Source organism: Hypomesus transpacificus, chromosome 2 (assembly GCF_021917145.1).
Source record: "Hypomesus transpacificus isolate Combined female chromosome 2, fHypTra1, whole genome shotgun sequence".
NCBI classification, from domain to species: Eukaryota; Metazoa; Chordata; class Actinopteri; order Osmeriformes; family Osmeridae; genus Hypomesus; species Hypomesus transpacificus.
In genome coordinates, this window is record NC_061061.1 from 7,787,146 (window position 1) to 7,811,517 (window position 24,372).

Here is a 24,372-nt window from a genome sequence, read left to right on the forward strand (position 1 = left end):
GAATGGACTGTGTTGCCGACGCAGAAAGGTGACTCGGCTTAACTGGAGCAAAGGACGCAACAAGTAGAGATGCACAGAGGTTTATGAGGTAAGACATCATGATTGTGACAAGTTTGTTCTTTACTGTAGCTAGTCTATAGTGAATAAGCCAGAATATTTTTTGATCTGGACTATAATCAGTTGGACTATGCTTTTCATGAATTTGACCTGCTCTGATGTGCTGCAGAACACTTGTTCATAAAATCACTTCAAGTTGTAGCCTATAGGGTTAGGGTTAGGTCTGTCCATTTTGCAATTACACTATTTATGAACTTAATAACGTATTGAAATCAAAACATTGTTTTACGTTTTAATATGGAGCTAGAAAGCTGACAAAAGTATCTGAATTTGAATGTGAAAGATTTGAATTATTTGTATGTCGAATTTCATAAAACTGAAATATTTTACTGTTGAATATATACTATCTGATTTATTTGTATGCCGAATTTAACAAAACTGAATTATTTTGATCCAGAAATACAAATATCTAAAATTCAGATTGCGTGAATTCAGATTCTTGAAATTCAGATTGCGTGAATTCAGATTCTTGAAATTCAGATTGCTAAAATTCAGATTCTTGAAATTCAGATTGCTTAAATTCAGATTGCGGAAATTCAGATTCAGATTTTGTCTGAACTAGGCCAAAGGTGAAACAGTTTGCCTTCACAGGGAAAAGTAGACGATTTCAGAACGACCAAATCTAGACGTTCTCTGACCGAATTTGACCTCAAAACAAAAACTAAGAGTTGCTGGTTGGAGGAAGAATATGTAGCAAGTGCTTATGAAACTTATAAAAACTTGTGTCTTCTCCTCTGCCAAAATCGGCAGTTACTGTTACCAAGTGAGTCGAGACGGAGTCGGAGGGCGGCGGAGACCGATGGAAGACGCGGAACAACTGGCAAAGCTATAGCCTATATATTAATGTTCCGTTGTTGTCTTTTTCTGTGTTGGAGTTCTTTTAAGAGCTTGATGGCATCAACATCCAGCCTGATAGTGCAAAGTGCCTGTGATAAAATTGGTGGCACACACACACATTCCTGGAATTATAGATAAGGCACAGCGCCCACAATGATGTTGGTGACACACAGATTTCTGGAATTATAGATAAATAGTGCAGTGCCCGTGATGCAGCTGGTGATGACATTTCTTCTCAGTGGTTTTGGTACCTATATCTCTCAGATCACAATTGAAATGCATATCATCTCTAAAGTTCTTGGTCGACCTTCACATCTATTCTATCAATCAATCAAAATGTATTTGTACAGTGCATTTCATACACAGAGGTAACACAATGCGCCACACAGTAAAAAGGATTTAAAAAAAGGGGGAGGGTGGGTTAAAAACACAAATAAATAAATATTCCATACATGTTAAATAAATACATTTTACAGTGAGTGATAAGCAAGATCAAAGAGGTACGTCTAAAGTGTATGTTTAAAAGTTTTAACCGTTTCAGCCATTCTAAGGTATTCTGGCAGAGTGTTCAAAAGGCTGGGAGCATAGAAACTGAAAGCTGCTTCCCTATGTTTCTCTGTCCTGGCTTTTGGAACTGTTAGGAGTTCAGTACCGGAGGACCTTAGGGATCTAATGGGTGTGTACCTTGAGAGCATATCTGTAATATATTCAGGTGCATGATTATGGAGTGATTTATAGATTAGTCGGTGAATCTTGAACTCTATTGTAAAACTAACAGGTAACCAGTGCAGTGATTTTAATACTGGTGTGATGTGCGCTCTCCTTCTTGTTTTAGTAAAGACTCGCGCTGCTGCATTCTGTATAGTTGGTAGCTGACTAATGGCTTTTTTTAGTAGACCGGACAAAAGCGAGTTACAGTAGTCTAGCCTGCTTGTGATAAATGCGTGCATCAGTCTTTCAGTGTCAGCCTGAGCGAGAAACGGTTGCACCTTAGCAATGTTTCTTAAGTGATAAAAATATGTTTTAATTATATTTTTTATATGGGTTTCAAAATTGAGATCTGAGTCAAATATGACGCTTAGGTTTCTGGCTTGGTGCTTGGCGTTAAGTGCTAGTGTTTTTAAGTGTGCAGATAGTTTCTCTCTTTTGTTTTTTTCACCAATGACTCTGTTTTATCTTGGTTGAGCTGGAGAAAGTTTTGTGACATCCATACATTTATATCAGAAATACAATTTACCAAACAATCAATAGAGCTGTAGTTATTGGGTGTTACAGAAATATAAAGCTGGGTGTCATCTGCATAGCTATGATAGTCGATGTTGTGCCTCCTAATTACACTACCAAGGGGTATAGACTGAAAAGTAAGGGCCCTAAAATGGATCCTTGAGGGACCCCACAGGTCATAGAAATGTTTTTTGAGCTGTGGTCTCCGAGGGCGACAAAGTGTATAGACTGAAAAGTAAGGGCCCTAAAATGGATCCTTGAGGGACCACACAGGTCATAGAAATGTTTTTTGAGCTGTGGTCTCCGAGGGCGTCGTCGTCGTCGTCATCTGCCGCTTGTCCGGGGATCGGGTCGCGGGGGCAGCGACCTAAGCAGGGAGGCCCAGACTTCCCTCCCCCCGGCCACTTCCGCCAGCTCTTCCTGGGGGACCCCAAGGCGTTCCCAGGCCAGCTGAGAGACATAGTCCCTCCAGCGTGTCCTGGGTCTTCCCCGGGGCCTCTTCCCAGTGGGACGTGCCCGGAACACCTCACCAGGGAGGCGTCCAGGAGGCATCCTAATCAGATGCCCGAGCCACCTCAGCTGGCTCCTCTCGACGCGGAGGAGCAGCGGTTCTACTCTGAGCCCCTCCCGGATGACCGAGCTTCTCACCCTATCTCTAAGGGAGAGCCCGGACACCCTACGGAGAAAGCTCATTTCGGCCGCTTGTATTCGCGATCTCGTTCTTTCGGTCACTACCCATAGTTCGTGACCATAGGTGAGGGTAGGAACGTAGATCGACTGGTAAATAGAGAGCTTCGCCTTTCGACTCAGCTCCTTCTTCACCACGACGGACCGATGCAGAGCCCGCATCACTGCGGACGCCGCACCGATCCGCCTGTCGACCTCGCGCTCCATTCTTCCCTCACTCGTGAACAAGACCCCGAGATACTTGAACTCCTCCGCTTGGTTCAGGATCTCCTCCCCGACCCGGAGATGGCACTCCACCCTTTTCCGGTCGATTACCATGGCCTCAGATTTGGAGGTGCTGATTCGCATCCCAGCCGCTTCACATTCGGTTGCGAACCGCTCCAGTGAGAGCTGAAGGTCACGGCCCGATGAAGCCAACAGGACCACATCATCCGCAAAAAGCAGCGACCCGATCCTGAGGTCACCAAACCGGACCCCCTCAACACCCTGGCTGCGCCTAGAAATTCTGTCCATATAGGTAATGAACAGAATCGGTGACATAGGGCAGCCCTGGCGGAGTCCAACCCTCACCGGAAACAAGTTCGACTTACTACCGGCAATGCGGACCAAACTCTGGCACCGGTCGTACAGGGACCGGACAGCCCCGATCAGGAAATCCGGTACCCCGTACTCTCGGAGCACCCCCCACATGAGCCCCCGAGGGACACGGTCGAACGCCTTTTCCAAATCCACAAAACATGTGTAGACTGGTTGGGCGAACTCCCATGTACCCTCCAGGACTCCGCGGAGGGTATAAAGCTGGTCCACTGTTCCACGGCCAGGACGAAAACCACATTGCTCCTCCTGAATCCGAGGTTCGACAATCCGACGGACCCTCCTCTCCAGGACCCCTGAATAGACTTTCCCAGGGAGGCTGAGGAGTGTGATCCCCCTAAAGTTGGAGCACACCCTCCGGTCCCCCTTTTTAAAGAGGGGAACCACCACCCCGGTCTGCCAGTCCAGAGGCACTGTCCCCGATGTCCACGCGATGTTGCAGAGTCGTGTCAACCAAGACAGCCCTACAACATCCAGAGCCTTAAGGAACTCCGGGCGGACCTCATCCACCCCAGGGGCCCTGCCACCGCGGAGCTTTTCAACCACCTCGGCGACCTCAGCCCCAGAGATAGAAGGGCCCCCCCCGACGTCCCCAGACTCTGCCTCCACGTCGGAAAGCGTGTTGGTGGAATTAAGGAGGTCTTCGAAGTATTCCTTCCACCGATCCAGGACGTCCCCCGTCGAGGTCAGCAGCGCACCATCCCCACCGTATACAGTGTTGACAGAGCACTGCTTCCCCCTCCTGAGCCGCCGGATGGTGGTCCAGAACCTTTTTGAAGCCGTTCGGAAGTCATTCTCCATGGCCTCGCCGAACTCCTCCCATGCCCGGGTTTTTGCCTCCGCGACCGCCAAAGCCGCGTTCCGCTTGGCCTGCCGGTACACATCAGCTGCCTCTGGAGTCCTACCAGCCAATAAAGTCCGATAGGCCTCCTTCTTCAGCTTGACGGCATCCCTCACCTCCGGAGTCCACCACCGGGTCCGAGGGTTACCGCCGCGACATGCACCGACCGCCCTGCGGCCGCAGCTCCGGTCAGCCGCTTCAACAATGGAGGCCCGGAACATGGCCCATTCGGACTCAATGTCCCCGGCCCCCCCCGAGACATGATCGAAACTCTCCCGGAGGTGGGAGTTGAAGCTCCTTCTGACAGAGGGTTCCGCCAGACGTTCCCAGCAGACCCTCACATTACGTTTGGGCCTGCCAGGCCTGACCGGCGTCCTCCCCCACCATCGAAGCCAACTCACCACCAGGTGGTGATCAGTTGACAGCTCCGCCCCTCTCCTCACCCGAGTGTCCAAGACATGCGGCCCCAAGTCCGATGACACGACTACAAAGTCGATCATCGAACTGAGACCTCGGGTGTCCTGGTGCCAGGTGCACATATGGACACCCTTATGCTTGAACATGGTGTTCGTTATGGACAAACCGTGTCTAGCACAGAAGTCCAACAACAAAACACCACTCGGGTTCAGATCGGGGGGGCCGTTCCTCCCAATCACGCCCCTCCAGGTCTCACTGTCATTGCCCACATGAGCATTGAAGTCCCCCAGGAGGACGAGGGAATCCCCAGGAGGAGCGCTTTCCAGCACCCCCCCCAGAGACTCCAAAAAGGGTGGGTACTCTGAGCTGCCGTTTGGTGCATAAGCACAAACGACAGTGAGGACCCGTCCCCCCACCCGAAGGCGGAGGGAGGCTACCCTCTCGTCCACCGGGGTGAACCCCAATGTACAGGCGCCGAACCGAGGGGAAACCAGTATTCCCACCCCAGCTCGACGCCTCTCACCAAGGGCAACTCCAGAGTGGAAGAGAGTCCAGCCCCTCTCAAGGAGACTGGTTCCGGAGCCCACGCTGTGCGTCGAGGCGAGGCCGACTATATCTAGCCGGAAACTCTCTACCTCGCGCACCAGCTCAGGCTCCTTTCCCGCCAGCGAGGTGACGTTCCACGTCCCCAAAGCTAACTTTTGCAGCCGAGGATCGGACCGCCAAGGCCCCCGCCTTCGGCCGCCGCCCGTCTCACACTGCACCCGACCCCCATGACCCCTCCTGCGGATGGTGAGCCCACTGGAAGAGGGTCCCACGTTGTCTCTTCGGGCTGTGCCCGACCGGGCCCCATGGGAAAAGGCCCGGCCACCAGGCGCTCGCCATCGAGCCCCACCCCCGGGCCTGGCTCCAGGGGGGGGCCCCGGTGACCCGCTTCCGGGCAGGGGCAACTGAGAACCATTGTTGTATTTCTTCATGGTTGGTTTTTTGAGCCACTCTTTGTCTGGTCTTTCACCTGGAACCTGTTTGCCTTGGGTGACCCTACCAGGGGCATGAAGCCCCCGACAACATAGCTTCCAGGATCACTAGGACACGCAAACCCCTCCACCGCGGTAAGGTGGTGACTCAAGGAGGGGGGTCTCCGAGGGCGACAAAGCATTCTCGGTCAGTTAGATAGGTCCTAAACCAGTTTAGGACCGGGCCAGCGAGGCCAACCCAATTTCCAAGTCTATCCATAAGGATATCGTGATCAACAGTATCAAAGGCTGCACTCAGATCCAGAAGGGCCAGGACAGATCGTTTTTTGGAATCAGCATTAATCCTGAGATCATTTACAACCTTCTAGTCAAACTGCCAATGCTGTATAGCCTTCATTTGTTCAAGTTCAAGTCTTTTATTGTCAGGTACACAGAACAACACAAGGTCAGACTGAGCACTGAAATTCTTAAGACAAGACAACGCAAGCACCTGGCATAACATAATATAACATGTAAGTACACAGAATATAATTTACATCTATGCTAAGCTTAAATAAGTAAAACTTCCTAAATATACAAATAACAATAAATAATACACTATACTAACCCTAAATACACAAACGTCCTAAATATACAGATACAAATAAATAATACACTATACTAACCCCAAATACACATAAAACCTAGTACAACCTGTAATGGAAATGTTGGTCATATGCATAGATGTATGTGTATGAAATCTATAATCTTCTATGTTCATTGGTAAGAGACAGGAAGGGAAAATAATTAAGTTGAGTTCAAAGGAATGTGAGGTGCTGATGGCTCTGTGGGCAGCTTGCCCTGGGGGATGGGTGAAGCATTTTATATGGCCTTCTGTCCTCTGGTTACTGTAAGGGGTCAATGAGACAGCTGCTCTGAACTTTGGCTAGAAGGACTGTGTCCTGTTTCATTGCTTGTGTTAATTAAAAGTATTGTTTGAAGATGGTCACACAAAGGACAGTTGACCATTTGACTGGTCAACCCCTGTGGCTTTATTATCTACTGCTCTGGAGAGAGCTGTGACATCAAAGAACTTTGGGACACACCGGAGATGTATTGTTTCAAACTGTCACTAAGTTGAGTTAGCCAATCACAGAGTTTGCTACATTGATTGATTGACCATATAGAATGCCATTTGATCTTAAGTTTATATAAGGCAGTGCATGTGTGATGGCTGACCATCACTCCTGCGAACGACCTGTGTAGATGACACCTCCTTCGCTGTGATTGATCAGCAAAGCTTTGTTTATGTAATTGTATAGTCTAATAAATTGTATTAAAACTAGTGCTGTCAGTTTAACGCGTTATTAACGGCGTTAACGCAAACCCAAATTAACGGCGTCAATTTTTTTATCGCGCGATTAACGCTCTTTTTGGCCTAGCAAACTTTGTAGTTTTTTTTCACATGCTGTTGCAACAACTACCGAAGTTAGAAAAACTACAACACCACACCGGATCTAGCTAGACCGGAAACAAAACAACAGGCACGCCACACACTTGTTTGGCTTGCGATCCGGCTAGAGCGTAGTAGCAGAGCCCGTTTACGGATATGAGACATTCTCTGGTAGTAGGTTAACGTTACGTTTTGAGTTGATGGCGAGCGCGAGACGCCGAAATGGATGCCAATAAGATTCTGAATGGAAAGTTTACTTTTAAAAAGTTGCCAAATGGTTCCATTGACAAGACCAAAGTGATCTGTGTGTTTTGTCGTTGTAAACTGAGCTATCATCGCAGCACGTCCAGTCTGAAATACCACTTGATGGCCAAGCACACAGATGATGCGAATTCTCCGCCCCCTCGTCAAAGCCAGGCGATTGCAATGTTGTTTTCAATAACAAAAAATATTTGCACGAAGCAATCCGAACCACTTTTCCATGTTGATAAGAGCATTACAATTTGAAAAAAGAATGGGACAAAAAGAAATCAAGGGACATTTAGAATAGATACAAATGTGCGATTAATTGTGATTAATCGCGAGTTAACTATGACATTAATGCGATTAATCGCGATTAAACATTTTAATCGTTTGACAGCACTAATTAAAACCATATTTACATTTACATTTAGCAGACGCTCTTATCCAGAGCGACTTACAGTAAGTACATGGACATTCCCCCTGAGGCAAGTAAGGTGAAGTGCCTTGCCCAAGGACACAATGTCATTTGGCACGGCGGGGAATCGATCCAGCAACCTTCTGATTACTAGCCCGACTCCCTCACCGCTCAGCCATCTGACTCACATTGTCCCATTGTCCCATATCCCTTGACTATTTAGATCTACACAGTGCCACTCGAATTCTTCCTTAACAAACCCTCTAACCTTCTTCTAGCCTGTGGAGTACAGTGAGTGCAATAGTGCAAGATTACAGAAAGAGCAACTAGCCCCTCACACTGTGACCTGAAAGTCACAGTGTGAGGGGCTTAATAGCACTTGAGGCCCCTGGGCTATGGATTTTTTTCTCAATTTTTTGAGACCCCCCGCCCGCTAATCTCACAATCAATTTCTCAACAGCGATATAGCCGAATAGCCTACATAAGATCATTGCCTGCGTGATTGAACCGTTGCACGGTTTAGGCTGAAATTCAGTTTTTGTGGCAAAAATTGGCTTTTGTCAACAAAGGGAACTCAGTGCTAGCCTACGTCACAATGTCAGCACAGACGCATGGATACAACGTGCATTGCTGTTGCACAGCCTTGCATTGCTGTTGCACAGCAAGGATCATATCGTGCCATGGTGTACTAGCAGCCTTGTAGACCAATTATCACCCTACGTCACACAACTGTCAAGCAGGCTCAACTGCGCATGTCGGTTGCAAAAGACGAACTTCTCCCCGGTCTATTACACTTGGAGTGTCGATCAGGTCATCATATATCTCTGGCCACTGGATTGCAGGGCTTGATATTAACTTTTTGAGGCTCTTGGCCTTTGGACAAATACATTTACGTTTCACTTGTCTATACACAAAAGTCACTTGACCCCGATACCCTTAAATAGCCTGACAAAGTGATCGGGCAAAACTAGCCTGGTGGAGGTCGCTTTCTCAGGCAATTGACGAATGAAACAGGCTCAGTTAAAGAAATCCGAGATGCTGGCTATCTTCATCAGGCTCATATCTACATTAGGCAGTCCTCCCTGACGTTTCTGGTGTAGAATGGAGTGAAATACAACATTGTGCACACTGCCAGTGAGCGAGTCTGACTGAGACTAAAGTCAAGGAGGCATTCTCACTCAGATTGCTAGTTTAAACAGATCAGAAAAATAATCGGACCAGCTGGCAAAAAGCAGAATTCCCCTATCTCTTGAAAGCTGCCCTGCTCGACTTTTTAGATCTAGAATTGACTGTAAAACTGTAAAATTATTAACTTTGTGACTTGACGACATGGTTGCCGCTGGACTATGCGGTCTGTACCGGGCGACATTCTCACTCAAATTTCAAGACTTTCGTGACCCAAATCAAAATTCTGATGCGACAGATCAATGGGTAATCGCTTTCACTCTTATAGGCTGTCCTCCTCGACGTTTTTGGTCTTTTTAAATCTAACTATTTGTATTATCCGTGTGGTCCTTTTGCCATTTAAAATGCTATCCCAGCTAACACATGACGTTGTGGCAATGTTGCCAGTAAGTGCTCAGTTGGTAACCCGCGACGTTACCTTCTGGCAACGTTGTGGCACGTCGTACCTTGGTTGGCTGGTTACTTTGTGACCCGTGGACAACGTTGCCGCAACGTTGTACCTTGGTTGGCTGGTTACGTTATTTTTTGGTCCCATGGACAACGTTATTTTTTGGTCGCATGGACAACGTTGCCGCAACGTTGTACCTTGGTCGGCTGGTTACCTTATTCGACTGGATACATTAATTTTGGTATCATTAAGTTGCCGTTAAGTTGCTCTTTGGTCGCAGCGTGTATCCCTTGCGCCAAAACAGACAACACAACTTCAAAATTCGTTTTTAATGTATTTCTAGATAATATAGTGGTGACGACTCGCAAGCAAACTTTTAATGTCCTTAAAAGTCATTTCCACGCATGAAAACAGCAGATCTAATGCACGCTTCTGTGCATGCGATATCCATCAGATACTTAAGCGTGGTAACGAGAAGGTTTCTGGAGCTCCCCAGAAACTTTGTTGTGCGCACCAGATTTTTTTTCATGTCCCTTTAGGGGCTCTGTATGAATATGTTAACTGGAGTTAATAAAATAAAATAGGGGTTATGCGGAGCGCTCAGCGTTCGAACCGGAAAACAGATGTAATCGTTTCCGCTTCTCACTTCTGTACACATCTGCAGCGCTGGGTGATCCAAATAACTTATATTGAAGGGGAAGTTCAAGGATTCAAGGAAGGGAAGTTGTATTACTCTCTACATTAGGGTAAGTGTGACAGGAATAAAGTGATGAGTTCATATAACGTTATAACAGCCTAATGTTAGACCGTTTCCCAGGAGGTAGCACTAACACTAGCTCTACACATTAACTACAATGTTACAGTAGGCTACATAGCTACACAACTAGTGCTAAGTTATCAATGAAATATATGAATTCAGCAAATTAATTTAAAAAGCCAATTTTAATTTAGTGTCATATCCATATCATTATTCTGGTTTCTATAGCTAGGATCTATCGTTCCTAGAAGGAATTACGTTTACTAGCCTACTACTAGGCCAAAAAAAACGTTAAAGTTAGCAGGTGTATAAGATTACGCTACGACAAAATTGACCGGTAAATAAATACTGTCACACTGGTAGTTGTTGCAGTTGATTGCCAAACACTGCATTCTTTGAGTCCACTTGGACTTATACAGGTACAGTCTTCGTTTGACTGTTTTAATCGTCTGCAAGCAACAACAAAAAAAGGCTACTCCCCAGGGTACTCGGGGCTCTGGAAGTCCGTTTGGCAATCCTGTGTACATGGGAAATTGTAATTAAGGGTAGCTCCTTTAAACACCGGCTATAGTAGGTGGCCTTTACTACGCTGTGTTTACCTCTAAAGCGGCCGGCCGGAAGTAGTTACATCTGTTTTGTAGAACCCGGAAGAATGTTGCGCATAACCCCTATTGACCGGACGAGTTGGGTACCTAATCGGAAATGCAATACCACCAACATCCACCGGGCCTTTACCTCAAGCCAAGAGCTCGCGGCAACCTGTACAACTCTCGGTTGTTGAATTTGTGCGTAAGTGTCTTATAACTTGCGGGTGAAAAATTCCCACGCTTAGAAAAAACTAAGCGTGGGAAATAGTCTACGCGCTCACGACTTTTGCCATCAATCTGACACCACAGCCAGTGCTCTGTTCTGGCAAATCTACCAACATAATTTGATTTCGTTGTTGTTTTGGGAATTTAAATTGTTTAATTAAAGAGTAGCCTAATATATTGGCATTGCCATGATATGTTGAAGCATTTATCATTGAATTAAATAGTTAAATAACTGACTAACTGCTAATAAGTAGGCTACAAAGCCTATAGCTGTCCGCCCTACCCCCCAGCCAACGAAGGATACAATCATAGCAAGAAGTTTGTTGTGGGGAAAAAGGTAACCAACGCCAAATTAGACTCAAAGCAGCAAATGTAATTATGGGCTGATTATGGTTATTAAGCCATCCATTTCACTTAGCAAGCTGGACAAATATTGTGTTCACTCTTTTAAACATAGGCTACATCGTAGCTAGAAAAGCTTGGATTCTGGAGTTGTGAGTAAATTGTAATGATTATAATAACCGTCCTTAGGATCCTATTGTTCAAGGTAAGACTGTCATTGTTATCAAACGACTTCGTTTGAAATCTCTGCTAGATGGGGACATATAGAAACAGGCTAAGGGCAACCCTTTATATTAAGGTTACATTAACTTACATCTAACTACATAGCTGCATATCCTTACATGTAAATTGCTAGCCCATGGTAAAAACATTATAGGTACATATACATTGTTATGTAATGAAATTGTATTAAGTGTTAGGGTATAGTTTATTGCAATGTAAGAAGGCATTTTTCCAAGGGCTCCAAGGTAGAATTATCCTAAAGCAGTTAAACAAAACAAAATAACCATTTATTATGAAAATGTCAAACAAAAGGTTTGGCATGGAGAGGTCAACTCTACAGTATATATGCTAAACTACCTTGTTTTACGTAGGCTCTATGGTTCTTTAACTATCTTGTTCTGTGTTCCTGCTTGTCTGCAGAATGTAGGCCTAGACCATGTCCAAAAGTGGAACACCTGAGGATAAACCAGCCAAAGTACCAGCGCCGGATAGGCACCATGGAGATGGCCAATGACGCCCCACCCCCCTTTGAAGATGACCGGACTGTGTGCATGGTGTCTGTGAAAGGTCTGAAGGAGAACTGGCAGAGGTGGTCCAACGAACACCAGGAGCACCAAAAACACAACCCCTTCAGCAGCAATGGCCTGCCAGTCTGCATGCAGCCCCTGCTGGGTCAGAATGGCTATGGCCGCCCCCAGGAGGGCTCCCTCACTCAGCGGCGGGGCCAAGACGCCCAGTCCCACATTGGCCGCGAGGTCCAGGAGCTCTGCCTGGTCATCAAGGAGATGGGAGGAGGGCATGGGGAGGAGGGGCAGCCAGTGGTAGAGTTTGGCCAGCTGTTTGAACGCTATGTGACCATCTCCAATAAGTTGGTGGGGATACTGCTGCGAGCCAGGAAGCAGGGCTTGGTCCAATTTGAGGGGGAGATGCTTTGGCAGGGTCAGGATGACCATGTGCTCATCACACTGCTGCAGTGACTTTCACAGATGGCACCATAGAAAAGTCAGATACTGTATAGGCAAGAGAGGTCCCTTCTTTTTGAGGGTCATTGAGTATCAGCAGATCACTACTCTACTCTAAAATGTCACCATTGATTGTATATTTTGCTGGACATCTTATCCTAAGTGTACACTTCACATGACCACGGTTCTATGGATTAGAAAGACTGGGAGGCGATGTAGAAGAGAAAGGGGGAACAGACAGATAAATAGTCACACACTTCAAATAGACAAACCAGGCTTTTGTCAGAGAACGTTGCAAAATAAGATGCAGATAGTAGATTAGTACTGTATTGATCCTCAGGGGCAAAGTGCACTGTACAGCCACATTGACAGGCACAGTAAAAATATACCTAAAAAGTAATATATATTAGCATAAAAACACTGGTTGTCTGTAAATCCACTGTATGAGTCCTAGCACTCTTTGTGCAGATTTCTCTTTTCAGGTATTTTACACCTCAACCTCTTACATGGAGAAGTGAAAAGGTCCACACTGAATTAGAAAAATTGTAGGGAATCGAGACAGAGCCCTAGAGAACCTGAGGAGGCAACAGTGACATGTAATATAGGGCTTAAGAACAAACCCGATCCCGCTGGCCTAAATGGACACTGTTTCCTGCTGCACTCTAATAGAATAAGGGTGATAACAAAAACACTGACAAGATTCTGAGGCTGCCAACAAAGTACTCACCTGTGAAACACTGCATACTTTCACTGAAGATGGTAAAACACTCCATCATAAGAAATACAAATGACAAAAAAAGGCTTTTTCAGGCATACACACACATCCCATAGTTAAAAGTCATGAACTCTTTCAGAAATCTACAAGATGTCCAATAATGTCATGCATTCACATCCAACAGTTTTACTTTGCAGGTACATAAAGGTAAAACAATGTTGTTGATTTTTTCCTTTATTTAAAGTACTGTACACAGCTATTTATGTTTACATCGCATTATGTTTTTTGTAAGAACATTGACACTAATTCATTGTCTGAGATAAATTCGGAATGTCAATCCAGGCAGTCCTGAGCTTTCACATAATTATTGGGAAATCAGCTGGAGCAACTGTTAGCTGTTCCATTAGAATGGTGCTTCCCTTGCAGGGGGAAACATGGTATCATCCCAGTCATCATTAAACTGATACTGGTTAGCAGCAGCATCACATTCATTAAACATAATCCATCAATCAATAGATAAAACACATTTTATTGTAATGTAGCACTCAGTCAAGAATACATTGTCATTCACTTCAACATTCAGCTGTATAATAATTAACTTGACAATATTCTACAACAAATGTTGCTACATGCTCATGAGTGTCCTTTGTTGACTGTGCTCCCTGACAGACACAAATATAATGGGATGAAAGAGACCTCTATTGATCTTTTTACAGGTCAAACTTGGAACATTTGTCATTACTTATAAGATCGATGTATTGACAATCATTTCACAAACATGCTGTACGTTTCCATGCATCTTTTGGTGGCCAATTTTAAAACAGCTCAAAAGATATATTTTTGATTGAGTTTGATTGACTTGATACGACAAAAAAAATTATGTTTGTCATCATGGCAATAGCACCCCTACTAGTCATCAAACACATATATAAAAGCTCACCCACACACACATTCCTCACATGCACATACCTTCTCACACAATCAGACTCGAGCCCAAAATCAGCTTCAAATGATGTAATTATGTTTTTCACTTAATTTGGCACTCCTTTGGAGTTCAGGTGTTCAATTAGCTGGTCTGCCTGCGGGGGATGAACAGACACAAGGCATTGTTTATGTCAAGAATGGCAAAATAATATATTTGCTATTGGCAAGACAGAGAAAGTGAGACAGTCAAGAACTAAGAAGCTATAGTTGCTACAGGAGGAGGGACATTTATGTGCTTGAGTGTATGTGTTTGAGTATGTTAATTCATACAACTGAAGAACTAGACCCAGATGACATGCATGTAATTGGAGCTTACTGTGATGAACCAATAAGAGTTGAGGCGGTAAAAGAGGCGGGACATCAGGCCCATTTGACTGGCAGGAGCCAGGACATGCAGGTGCAGGTGACTGACAGAACAGAAAGGAGGCAAGTGGAAACCAAACCTGCAGATACAGACAAGGGATGTATTATTAGGTGTCTAATCTTCACACATCCTGCCTAGATCAATATTGACATTATGGGTCTCATCTAGTACTGTTGTGGTCACAAAATAACGAATGTATTCAAACTACATGAAATTATGTAACTACGTAATGGTAAACTATTGCTTTGTGTTTGTAGCTGGGTCCTTAGTTAAGTTTTGGTCTATTTTTGCTTTGTCAGTAACTTGCTTCAGTATGAAATCACTCAATCAAAACTAGTTTGGATGTTTTACTTTTGATTTCCTTTCACAAGATTCAAAATTCAAATAATTAATTTGGCAACACAACATTAAGGTTAGGCTACATTAACTACCACGTAATTAAATAGTTACACTTCATTACGGTTTAATGGTACAAGTTATTACACATGTGAAAACGTGTGTAAGGTTTGAGTTTTCAGAAGTAAGTAGGTATTAACATCAAATTTGTATTGCTAATAATCCTCAACTGCCCCTTTTTACATAGCAATTAATGTTTACATATAATGTTTTTACTATACTTTTGCTATATAGCTATAGTGTAGTGAATGTAATCTTAATGTAAAGTTTTGCAGGGTTTGTATGGTTGTGGGCTGGCCTACCTGGCATCGCTGAGGTCTGTCACTCTGTTCTCCAGCAGTATCTTCTTCCCAGTATCCACCATGCGCTCCACTGTGGGCACATAATACACTGCTTTACATTTACAACTAAATATGGATGACATGCAAGATTTAAGAACCATCAAGGTTATTCCTAACTCCTGTATTCATATGACATGATGCCTTAGCACGTCAAATTAAATCCTGTCAACAATAGGCCTACATTAGAAGTGAATTTGCATAAGGATTTTTATTTCAGTGTTTTGTGTTACCTCTGCTACTGTAGCAAGTGCTGCACAACTCTACACATGCATGTATATAATACTGGATTCTTTAATAAAACACTACTAAACCTACCCAGGTGCACGTGCGCTTTGCTTAGTGATTTACAGTTGCCAACGTGTCTGGTGGGCACGACAAGGTAGTGATGGGGTGCTCCAGGCCTGATGTCTTTGAAACAGGAGATTTCCTCGTCCTGTCAGACAAGGGTCGGTTATTGTCAGCCACGCCTTAAACGACGGTTTGTATAGCTAGGCCAGGGGAAGCCAACCCTGGTCCTCGATAGCCTCAGTCCTGCATGTTTTAGATGTTTCCCTGCTCCAGCACACCTGATTCAAATGAATGGTCGTTATCTAAGCCTGAGAATAACGTTCCACCTTCGTGCTAGAGCTCTGACTGTATAGAGAACTGTCATTGGTCGCCCGCCTCTCAGTGTTGCCAGATGCATAATAATTATCCTCCAAATGCGATCATTTTGATCCGATGGTTTGATCCCAAAGTTTTTTTTTTTTTACTCAAATCTGGTCACCCTAATATAGCACAAGATCTATCCACGTTGTAATGCTCATTGCTCTGAAAATAAACATCTTTGTGTGGTTTCATGTAAACCACAAAATTGTATTTGTATCCAGTATTTTGCCTTGTGAATCACTAGCCTATCAATGGTGCTAGCATCATGCTATCTTATGTCTTTCAGTCTGTCATTAGTATACCTAGGATCTACAGTTTGTTGGTCCTGTCTCGTCATACATACCGAATGAAGAAGCTCTGTGCCCATTTCTTTGTTAACTATTTTACAAAATATACACTTTTTGTCGTAACCTTCGCCTGAAATCTCAACTTGGCTAGAGCCTATATCCTCGTTTGTTGCCATGATAATAATTAATGAAAGACCTTGCAAAGGAATCTAGAAATCATCGCGTCAAAGGGAAAGCAATCAATTATCCATGTAATCGATAAGAACTTGCAGTAAAGACAAAAAACACCAGAGAGCGCTATCCTCAGTCAGTCAAGATTGGAACTTATATTTTGAGTTCTTTCCCCTGGAACAGATTTCATGTTCCAACCGAGGGAGGCTGTCGCTGTCTTGGGGGCTGCAACAAATACCCCCCTTTGCTCTGTTAAATCGCTGTACTAGTCCACCCTTGACCGGTGGGGATCTCATTCTATTATGCCTGTAACTCTTGCCCCCCCCACACACACACACATCCCCTGTGGTTTGGGGGTGTTTGAGCTGTCAGCACCTGCCTGGTCGTCAGTCGGCCAATGCTGGACCTGGTCGTCAACCGGAAACCAGTCCATGACGGCCAACAGCGAGTCTCCCGGTCCTGTCCTACATCTATAAAGTTGAACAATGGATTTTGGTGTTTCAAAACCCATTGACACTGTATGACTATGTTTAGCCTGTGTTCTGCTCCTCTCTCTCACCAACCGTCTATGGAGGAGGGGATCCCTCTCTGAATTGCTCCTCCCAAGGTTTCTTCCATTTTTTCTCCTGTTTGGAGTTTTTCTGGGAGTTTTTCCTTTTCTTTCTTGAGGGTTTAGGTTGGTTGACGGGCAGTTCTATGTGAAGCCCTCCCAATAAAATATGCTAAGTATACTACATCTTAGCATACTTGAGTATACTTGAAGCCTGATTAATCATCAGTATACTTCAAGTTGTTGAGTGATTAGTTGATTTGAAGTGTGCTATTTTAGAACAACTTTTTTTGTACAAAGTATAGTTTAGTTACACTTTAAGTGTACTAACTATACTTGAAGTTGTTCCACTTTAGCACTTAAAAGTACACTTAATACCCTTTAAATTGTGCTTTAGTATAATTTAATTACAACTAAAATACACTTGGTACAAAATAAGTTGTTCCAAAATAGCACACTTAAAATTAACTATTCATTCATTAACTTGAACTATGCTGATGCTTTACAAGTCTCAAGTTCACTCAACATTGCACATTTTAGTATACTAGTCTTTTTTAATTTTTATTACATGGACCCCAGAGTTGATACTTCATCTTATTTGGAGTACAAGCCGCATTGATATACAAGTCGCACTTCCAATGCAGCCGTTACCATTGCACCACCAACGATGGGCGAAATTACACTCACTCTTGATTACTTGCAATCAACTGCTGTGTGTTGCGGATAGCTTGGATACGTATCTAACTAGACAACATTCCCAATCAGGGTGAACACTCAAATTATCTCAACTATAGACCATAGCATTACACATATCAAAACAAACAATGCTTATTTAACTAAGGTAATGCCCTTAACTTAGTAGCTTTTCAGTTTGCCGCAGGGCATTCTAGGTACCAAGAGCAGCATTGTTTAACACACTTCGGTTGTGGATAGTATCTCCAGAAATAAAGCCAAGTCACTCATTTTGTCCATTGTATGTCTACAAACTTATTTTAGTATAAGTTTAGCTAGCTTGCAAATCATGAGGATAGCCTATTGTAGCAGACCTTTCTATGTGACAACGGTCCCTCGGGAGTTGCCGTAGGCTTGATGGTGAAACCATGACGTGAAATCAGTGAGGGCTGTTCGAATGGCTATGTCAAGAAGCGCAGCGGTAAAATTAAAGTTTTGAAAAGAGACCACGTTCGTGTCTCATTGTCCACACGATCATGTACAATTATATCTAAAACGAACTTACAAAGAGCTCGGTCACACTACCAAAGTTGTAATGTTGGTAATTTTAGCGATGCTAGCGTTAGCTTGCTAGCTAGCCTATAACATTTCACTGGGTTTTGCAGCTGTTTGATTAACTGAAATTATTATGAAGTGTTATGTTCTACTAGCCATTTGCTTACTTTAGCAACTCTGTATTTCCAAGCCCTGATAGTGTAACTAAGACGACACATGAAATAATTCCTCATTCAAGTAATAAGCCCCCGTTCAAGTGTTGAGCAATAGAGATCTTGAAAAAAGCCACTTTTTGTTTTTTTTTGTGTTCTAAAACCGGAATATAAGCCGCTTCGAAATAGAAGCCGCACAAGCACAAGAAAACTGTAAGGGAGAGCGGGGGCGAAAGTAACACGGGACGAAAGTAACAAAGCGATTTTCTCAAAGCCCAAGGTTTCTCAAAGGTTGTCTTGTCAAAGTTTTTCAGTATAAAAGTAAATCTGGTTTGAATGTCAGGAGTTCCTGTCGGGTCGAAAGTAACACTTGTTACTTTTGTCCCGCCGCTAATGCGTATGTGGTGAATTTCTGTTTGTGGAAAGCATTTATTAAAACATGTTTATGTCATATTATATCAACAGAATATGCCAAGAGTGAGGGTCAGAAAGACAGACAGAGGTCTGATTCAGTAAAAAATTATAATAAATATTTGATGCAACTGAAATGTAAAATTCATAGTTTTTTTGCAAAACTAATGGACAAAATATGTTTGCAGTTACATATTAACAAGGTCATAGTCAGATATATGTAATAAAAACCAGAGTAACACAAAAAATCTAGGTTGTATCGTTGTGTTACTTTTGACCCACCCCTGTGTTACTTTCGTCCCAACTGATGGGGTCGAAAGTAACAATGTGCAACTGGTGTTCAAATGAAATTTTACTGAAGTTGTTCGACATTTGTACAAAATACCATCTGGTATTGATAGACCACACTTATAAGTTATAGACCCAAGCAAAAATATATCTATGTCTAAACCATTCTCTTTTAAAATTACGTTTTTCTGAAAAATTGTACTTTCGCCTAGCCTGGTCCTAACCAGACCCTGCACATTTCATTTGTACAGAGGGTCTGGGATCGCTCCATTGACAAGCGTTAACGTCCTTGAAGGCGGGTCCTCTGTTGAAGTTAAAACTATTGGATCTGCCCAGAGCCACTCTGATCTGCCATAACCAGTCGCAAGCGTTCGTCTTAGCCAACTCCTTCACCACTACTGTAACGGAGCTAGCTGCCGTAGCTGGAAAATCAAACTTTTCCCGAACCCCGTAGGGAGGAGGGCTACAACATCATGGCCACCTACAAAACTCAGCAAGGAATGTTATTGCTCCGGCTTGAACTTATGGATATTCGGCAGCATTGCCACAACCGCAGAATAACTTCGCTTGCATCCTTCTCCGCCGCCATTACTGAACTTCTCAAACTAGTGCACGACATTGACATCATCGTTCTCAGCCACTCCCTCTGTTCGCTGATTGGACCTACATTTTTTTTTTCTTTTCTGAAAACCGACTTCAAGGTCAAACTCCCAGACCTAGAACATAAGCAAAATCCAAATTGAGCGGAAGTATGTAGGAGGGCAGAGCCAGGCTAACTTTCGCCCCCGCTCTCCCCTAAAAAAAATAAAAAAGGTAGACTACTTTACTCTACTACACACTACAGTACAGCGAAATGTATACCTTCAGTGTAGTACACTGAAGGCTGAATTAATGAAGGGACTTCGAAAGTAACTTAAAATATCACAACATTTCAGCAAATGTTTATTTTTAAAGTAAGCTTTAAGTGCATTGTTACAAAGATTAATATGTTTAAAAACAAAGTTCCAGTTGTACACTTTAGAAATTACATATATGTTTTACTTAAAGTATATATTTTTAATAATATATTTACTAAAAGTGTACAGAAGTATTTTTTTTTAAAAGTGTGTTCAAAGTATTAACGTAAAAATTGGTTAAAGCATGAGGGTAGTATACTTTTTGTATATTCACAGATAGTACACTTTTTCTTTGTATATTTAAAATGTACTATTGAAAATGTGAATATGCTTGAAGTACTCTAAAGTATACTTTTTTTCACCTGGGTACTGTGGCATGCTTGCGTGTAAAAAGTACACTGGCCCTGAAGTGCAAACACAACGGCAAATAGGAAAACACAGCGGCAAATAGGAAAACACAACGGCAAATAGCAAAACACAACGGCAAATAGGAAAACACAACAACATTAACTTCAGACGGAAAAGGTAGGGCCTATCTAGCAGAAGACGGACCCTCTTGATTGGACAGACGGACTGTCTGTCTTTTACCAAGAAGGAGAACGCCTATTTTGAAAACATGAATCCCTCGAAGATACTTTCGCTATTTTTAAGAATGATTTTGATGCAAGGCATAGGCTACATACGACGTGATAGTTGATATGTTGTCAACTAATCACAACATCAGGATGAGTATAAGCACTTGAAGTACGTGTAGTGTATGGATACACAGGAATAATAATTGTTTTATTTTGTATTGATGTGTTATACCAGAACTGTATAAATGCAGGCACAGAATCTTTGAGCGCCCTCTTCTTCTCTACTCTCTTCTTACGTACAATTGTGTTATGAGCTCAGATAATTTTACTGCGTTAGCAATAAAACTGGAAATATCTAAGAGCCTGTTTCGGAGTATAATACCTTCACTGTAGATACACAACAGTAAATTGGCGACGAGGATGAGATTTTTCCTTTTTTTATATGCAACGGTTGACTCCCGTCGTGACCAGTAAAAGTTGAAGAGCTAGCTGCTAGGTCAGTGAAGTTGACTAGCCTATCTTAGACGATAGCGTTGTACAGTACAGAAACTGGACTGCAGTTCGACGAAACGGCAGAAACATTCGAAAACTACGAAGAAAGGCTGATGCAATTTTTGGCTGCGAACAAAATCGAGCAAGATCGAAGACGGGCAGTATTTTTGTCGGTGGTCGGATCAAAGACTTTTGCGTTGTTAAAAGACCTCATATCGCCTCAATCGTTTAGTGATGTGAGTAATAATAATAAAAGTATTGAAGGATTTTTACATGCCAAAGAAAAACGTACTGGCTGAGAGATTCACTTTTAGAAGTCGTCGACAACAGACCGGAGAGACTTTTGCCGATTACATAGCCAGTCTGAAAGGATTAGCAGCCACATGCGATTTTGGCGGGAGCCTTGAAGAGCAGCTCCCTGATCAATTCATGGGACATCCAGCAAAGACCTACGTCGACAACTGCTAAATACCGCCATTGGCGAGGGACTGACGTGGAAGAAAATGGTAGAAATAACAAACAATTTTGAATGTACGAGTACTGGCTTGGAGAGTATGCAGAAGGAACAGCATGGTTCTGCGCCTCCACGTGCGGACCATGTCGGAATGAGGAGACACCGGGAGCCCAGGGCTGCACAGAACCCAAGAGAAAAGGTCGGTGACAGCAACCAGGACTGCTACAGGTGCCTCGGGAAAGGACACGGACCGGCGAACTGTCGCTTCAAGGATTTCCAGTGTCGGGGATGTGGAAAGAGCGGACATCTGGAACGCGCCTGCAGAAATAAGCGCCAGGACAAAGAGAGGCGGTTTACTGGACATTCATCTGCACGCCCGTTTCGGACCAAAGGTGGCCCGGAGGTGAACTTTGTGGACCAAGGACACAAGACTCCCGAATTGGTTACAGAGACTGAGTCTACTGAACAGCGAACTGATAGGATACTGTATACAGTAAAGACTGATTGTGTGTATGTGAAACCTTACAAGTTAAAACCGTGCGACGTTACATTGAGAACGTACACTGACCAACTGCTAGTTCTGTTGGGTAACATCAAAGTGAATGTGCATTGTGGAAAGCAGCAATTGCAGCTGCCACTGTTAGTAGCTCGTGGTAAAGCACCTGCGCTTATGGGCACAGTTTTCAGATGGCAGTGAAAAACCGATAGCATACGTGTCGCGAACACTCACCAAAACTGAAATCAATTATTCTCAAATAGAGAAAGAAGCGCTTGGGATCATATTTGGGGTGACCAAGTTTAATGATTACTTATATGGATGGAAATGTACTTTGTTTACAGACCACAAACCACTCCTAAAGATCCTAGGGCCTAAGACGGGAGTGCCTGTCCTGGCAGCAGCCCGGCTACAGAGGTGGTCGTTAACTTTGTCTGCGTATCAGTACGACATCCGCTACAAACCGTCTACACAACATGCCAATGCGGATGCTTTATCGCGCTTACCTCTACAGACTCAGGGTACAGACTCCCCGTATGATTCAGTGTTTAGGGTCTCATTTTTGGACAAGGTGCCAGTTTCTTCACTAGAAATAGCAAAGCAGACAAAAGCGGATTCAGTACTGCAGAGGGCGAAGCAATTAATATTGAATGGAAACACTGAGCTGACTGTCGAATCTGACTGTGTGATGTGGGGTTTTCGTGTGGTCATACCAGAGGTATTAAGGTCGCAATTGTTGCGGGAATTGCATGAAAACCATCAAGGAATGGTAAAGATGAAAGCTTAGCCCGTAGTCATTTTTGGTGGCTGAACCTTGATTCCGACATAGAATCTCTAGTAAGTCATTGTCAGATATGTCAATTGAACAGAAACCAACCTGTTACAGCTCCTGTTCACAACTGGAGTTGGCCTAACCGACCTTGGCAGAGGATACACATTGATTTTGCACTAAAAGGAAAGCAAAACTTCCTTGTTGTGACTGATAGCTATTCACATTGGCCAGAAGTAGCTTTAATGAGTAGCACGACAGCTGAGAAGACTATAGAGGTCTTGAGGGGATACTTCTCTACTTGGGGTCTTCCGGATTAACTGGTGTCTGATAATGGACCACAGTTTATATCTTCTGAATTTCAGACATTTCTGTCAAACAATGGTGTTAAACATATTAAGAGTTCTCCTTATCACCCAGCTTCTAATGGCGCTGCAGAGCGTTTGGTACAGACTCTCAAAACAGCTGTTGAAAAAGGAAAGAAGGGCAACATGACATTACAGCATTGTGTCCACAATTTTCAGTTTTGTTACAGAAGCACGCCACAGTCTACGACAGGGAAAACCCCTGCGGAATTGTTTCTCAGACGTCAGTTTAAAACAAGGTTGTCTCTAACCAAACCTAGTTTTACAGATTCTATGCAACAGAGACAGGACAAACAACTGTCAAAACAAGCTGAGAAAATGGCTCAACTTAGATGCTTCCTGCCGAAACAGAAGGTGTTGGTTCGTAACCACAGGGGAGGGGAAGGTGTCCAATGGGTACCTGGTACTATTGTGAAGGGGCTCGGTCCTGTCACTTATCTGGTTAAAGTTTATGGGAAAATGTACAATAGACATGTAAATCAAATATCACTACTGAAATGGAGATTAGAAATGTATCAGATTAATTTTATAGGGATGCAAGTGATGTGGGTGTGGTACCAAATGTGTCTCATCATACATGTGTTGCAATGCCTGTAAATGATCCAGAAACCACTGAGAGAGTTGAGCAACAAAGTTCTGGTGATATCGCTTCTAAGTTCAGAGAGTATTCAAATTCAGAGGCCCCAGCGGAATGTGAAGCCGCCTGATAGGTTAGATTTGTGAAAATAAAATGTGATACCGTAATTGTATTGGGTGCAGATTTCAGGGGAGGAGTATGGATACACAGGAATAATTATTGTTTTATTTTGTATTGATGTGTTATACCATGACCTCTGACCTGACATGATTGGATAAACAGAACTGTATAAACGCATGCGCAGAATCCTTGAGCGCCCTCTTCTTCTCAACTGTCTTCTTATGTACAATTGTGTAATGAGCTCAGATAATGTTACTGCGTTAGCAATAAAACTGGAAATATCCAAGAACCTGTTTCGGAGTATAATGCCTTCACTGTAGATACACGACAAATTAGTTCTAGTTATCGGTGTTCGTTAGCATACAAAGTTAGTCTTCTCCTACTAGCCTAGTGATTAGAGCTAGCAACAATGAATTGCAGATCAAGGGTTCCTATCGTCCAGCTAGCTCTCAACGCTCGGCAGAAATTTCAGGTCCACGCACTAAAAACAATGACCCTCTCACTGGACATATTGTTTAATGAAATGTTTTAATGAATGCAATTGTTTGCCTTGTATATTCTGTTTTATTTACCAAACTCCTTTATTGTCTTAAATTGAGCAGTTGCTGGTGTGATTGCTATCTTGATTAGATTCAACTTGCA

The 24,372-nt window shown here is 43.5% G+C and overlaps 2 protein-coding genes across 3 annotated transcripts; one reads left to right on the forward strand and one right to left on the reverse strand.

Annotated features, from left to right (window-relative positions):
• Nucleotides 1-11: 11 nt before the first annotated feature.
• On the forward strand, nucleotides 12-13,105 carry si:dkey-29b11.3 (actin-binding Rho-activating protein-like). 2 transcript variants are annotated; one of them, XM_047035289.1, is made up of 2 exons: nucleotides 12-88; nucleotides 11,911-13,105. In XM_047035289.1, the coding sequence occupies exon 2, from the start codon at nucleotides 11,988-11,990 to the stop codon at nucleotides 12,465-12,467; it is 480 nt and encodes a 159-aa protein (XP_046891245.1). In that variant the 5' UTR covers nucleotides 12-88; nucleotides 11,911-11,987; the 3' UTR covers nucleotides 12,468-13,105. The 2 variants fall into 2 exon arrangements, with proteins under 2 accessions (XP_046891245.1, XP_046891250.1); XM_047035294.1 differs by lacking the exon at nucleotides 12-88 and adding an exon at nucleotides 10,797-10,903.
• A 571-nt stretch (nucleotides 13,106-13,676) lies between these two features.
• hint3 (histidine triad nucleotide binding protein 3) lies at nucleotides 13,677-16,399 on the reverse strand. The gene is made up of 5 exons (XM_047035276.1): nucleotides 16,244-16,399; nucleotides 15,568-15,685; nucleotides 15,214-15,283; nucleotides 14,468-14,594; nucleotides 13,677-14,246 (listed from the first exon to the last, which is right to left on the reverse strand). The coding sequence occupies exons 1-5, from the start codon at nucleotides 16,361-16,363 to the stop codon at nucleotides 14,199-14,201; spliced, it is 483 nt and encodes a 160-aa protein (XP_046891232.1). The 5' UTR covers nucleotides 16,364-16,399; the 3' UTR covers nucleotides 13,677-14,198.
• Between the last annotated feature and the right edge of the window lie 7,973 nt (nucleotides 16,400-24,372).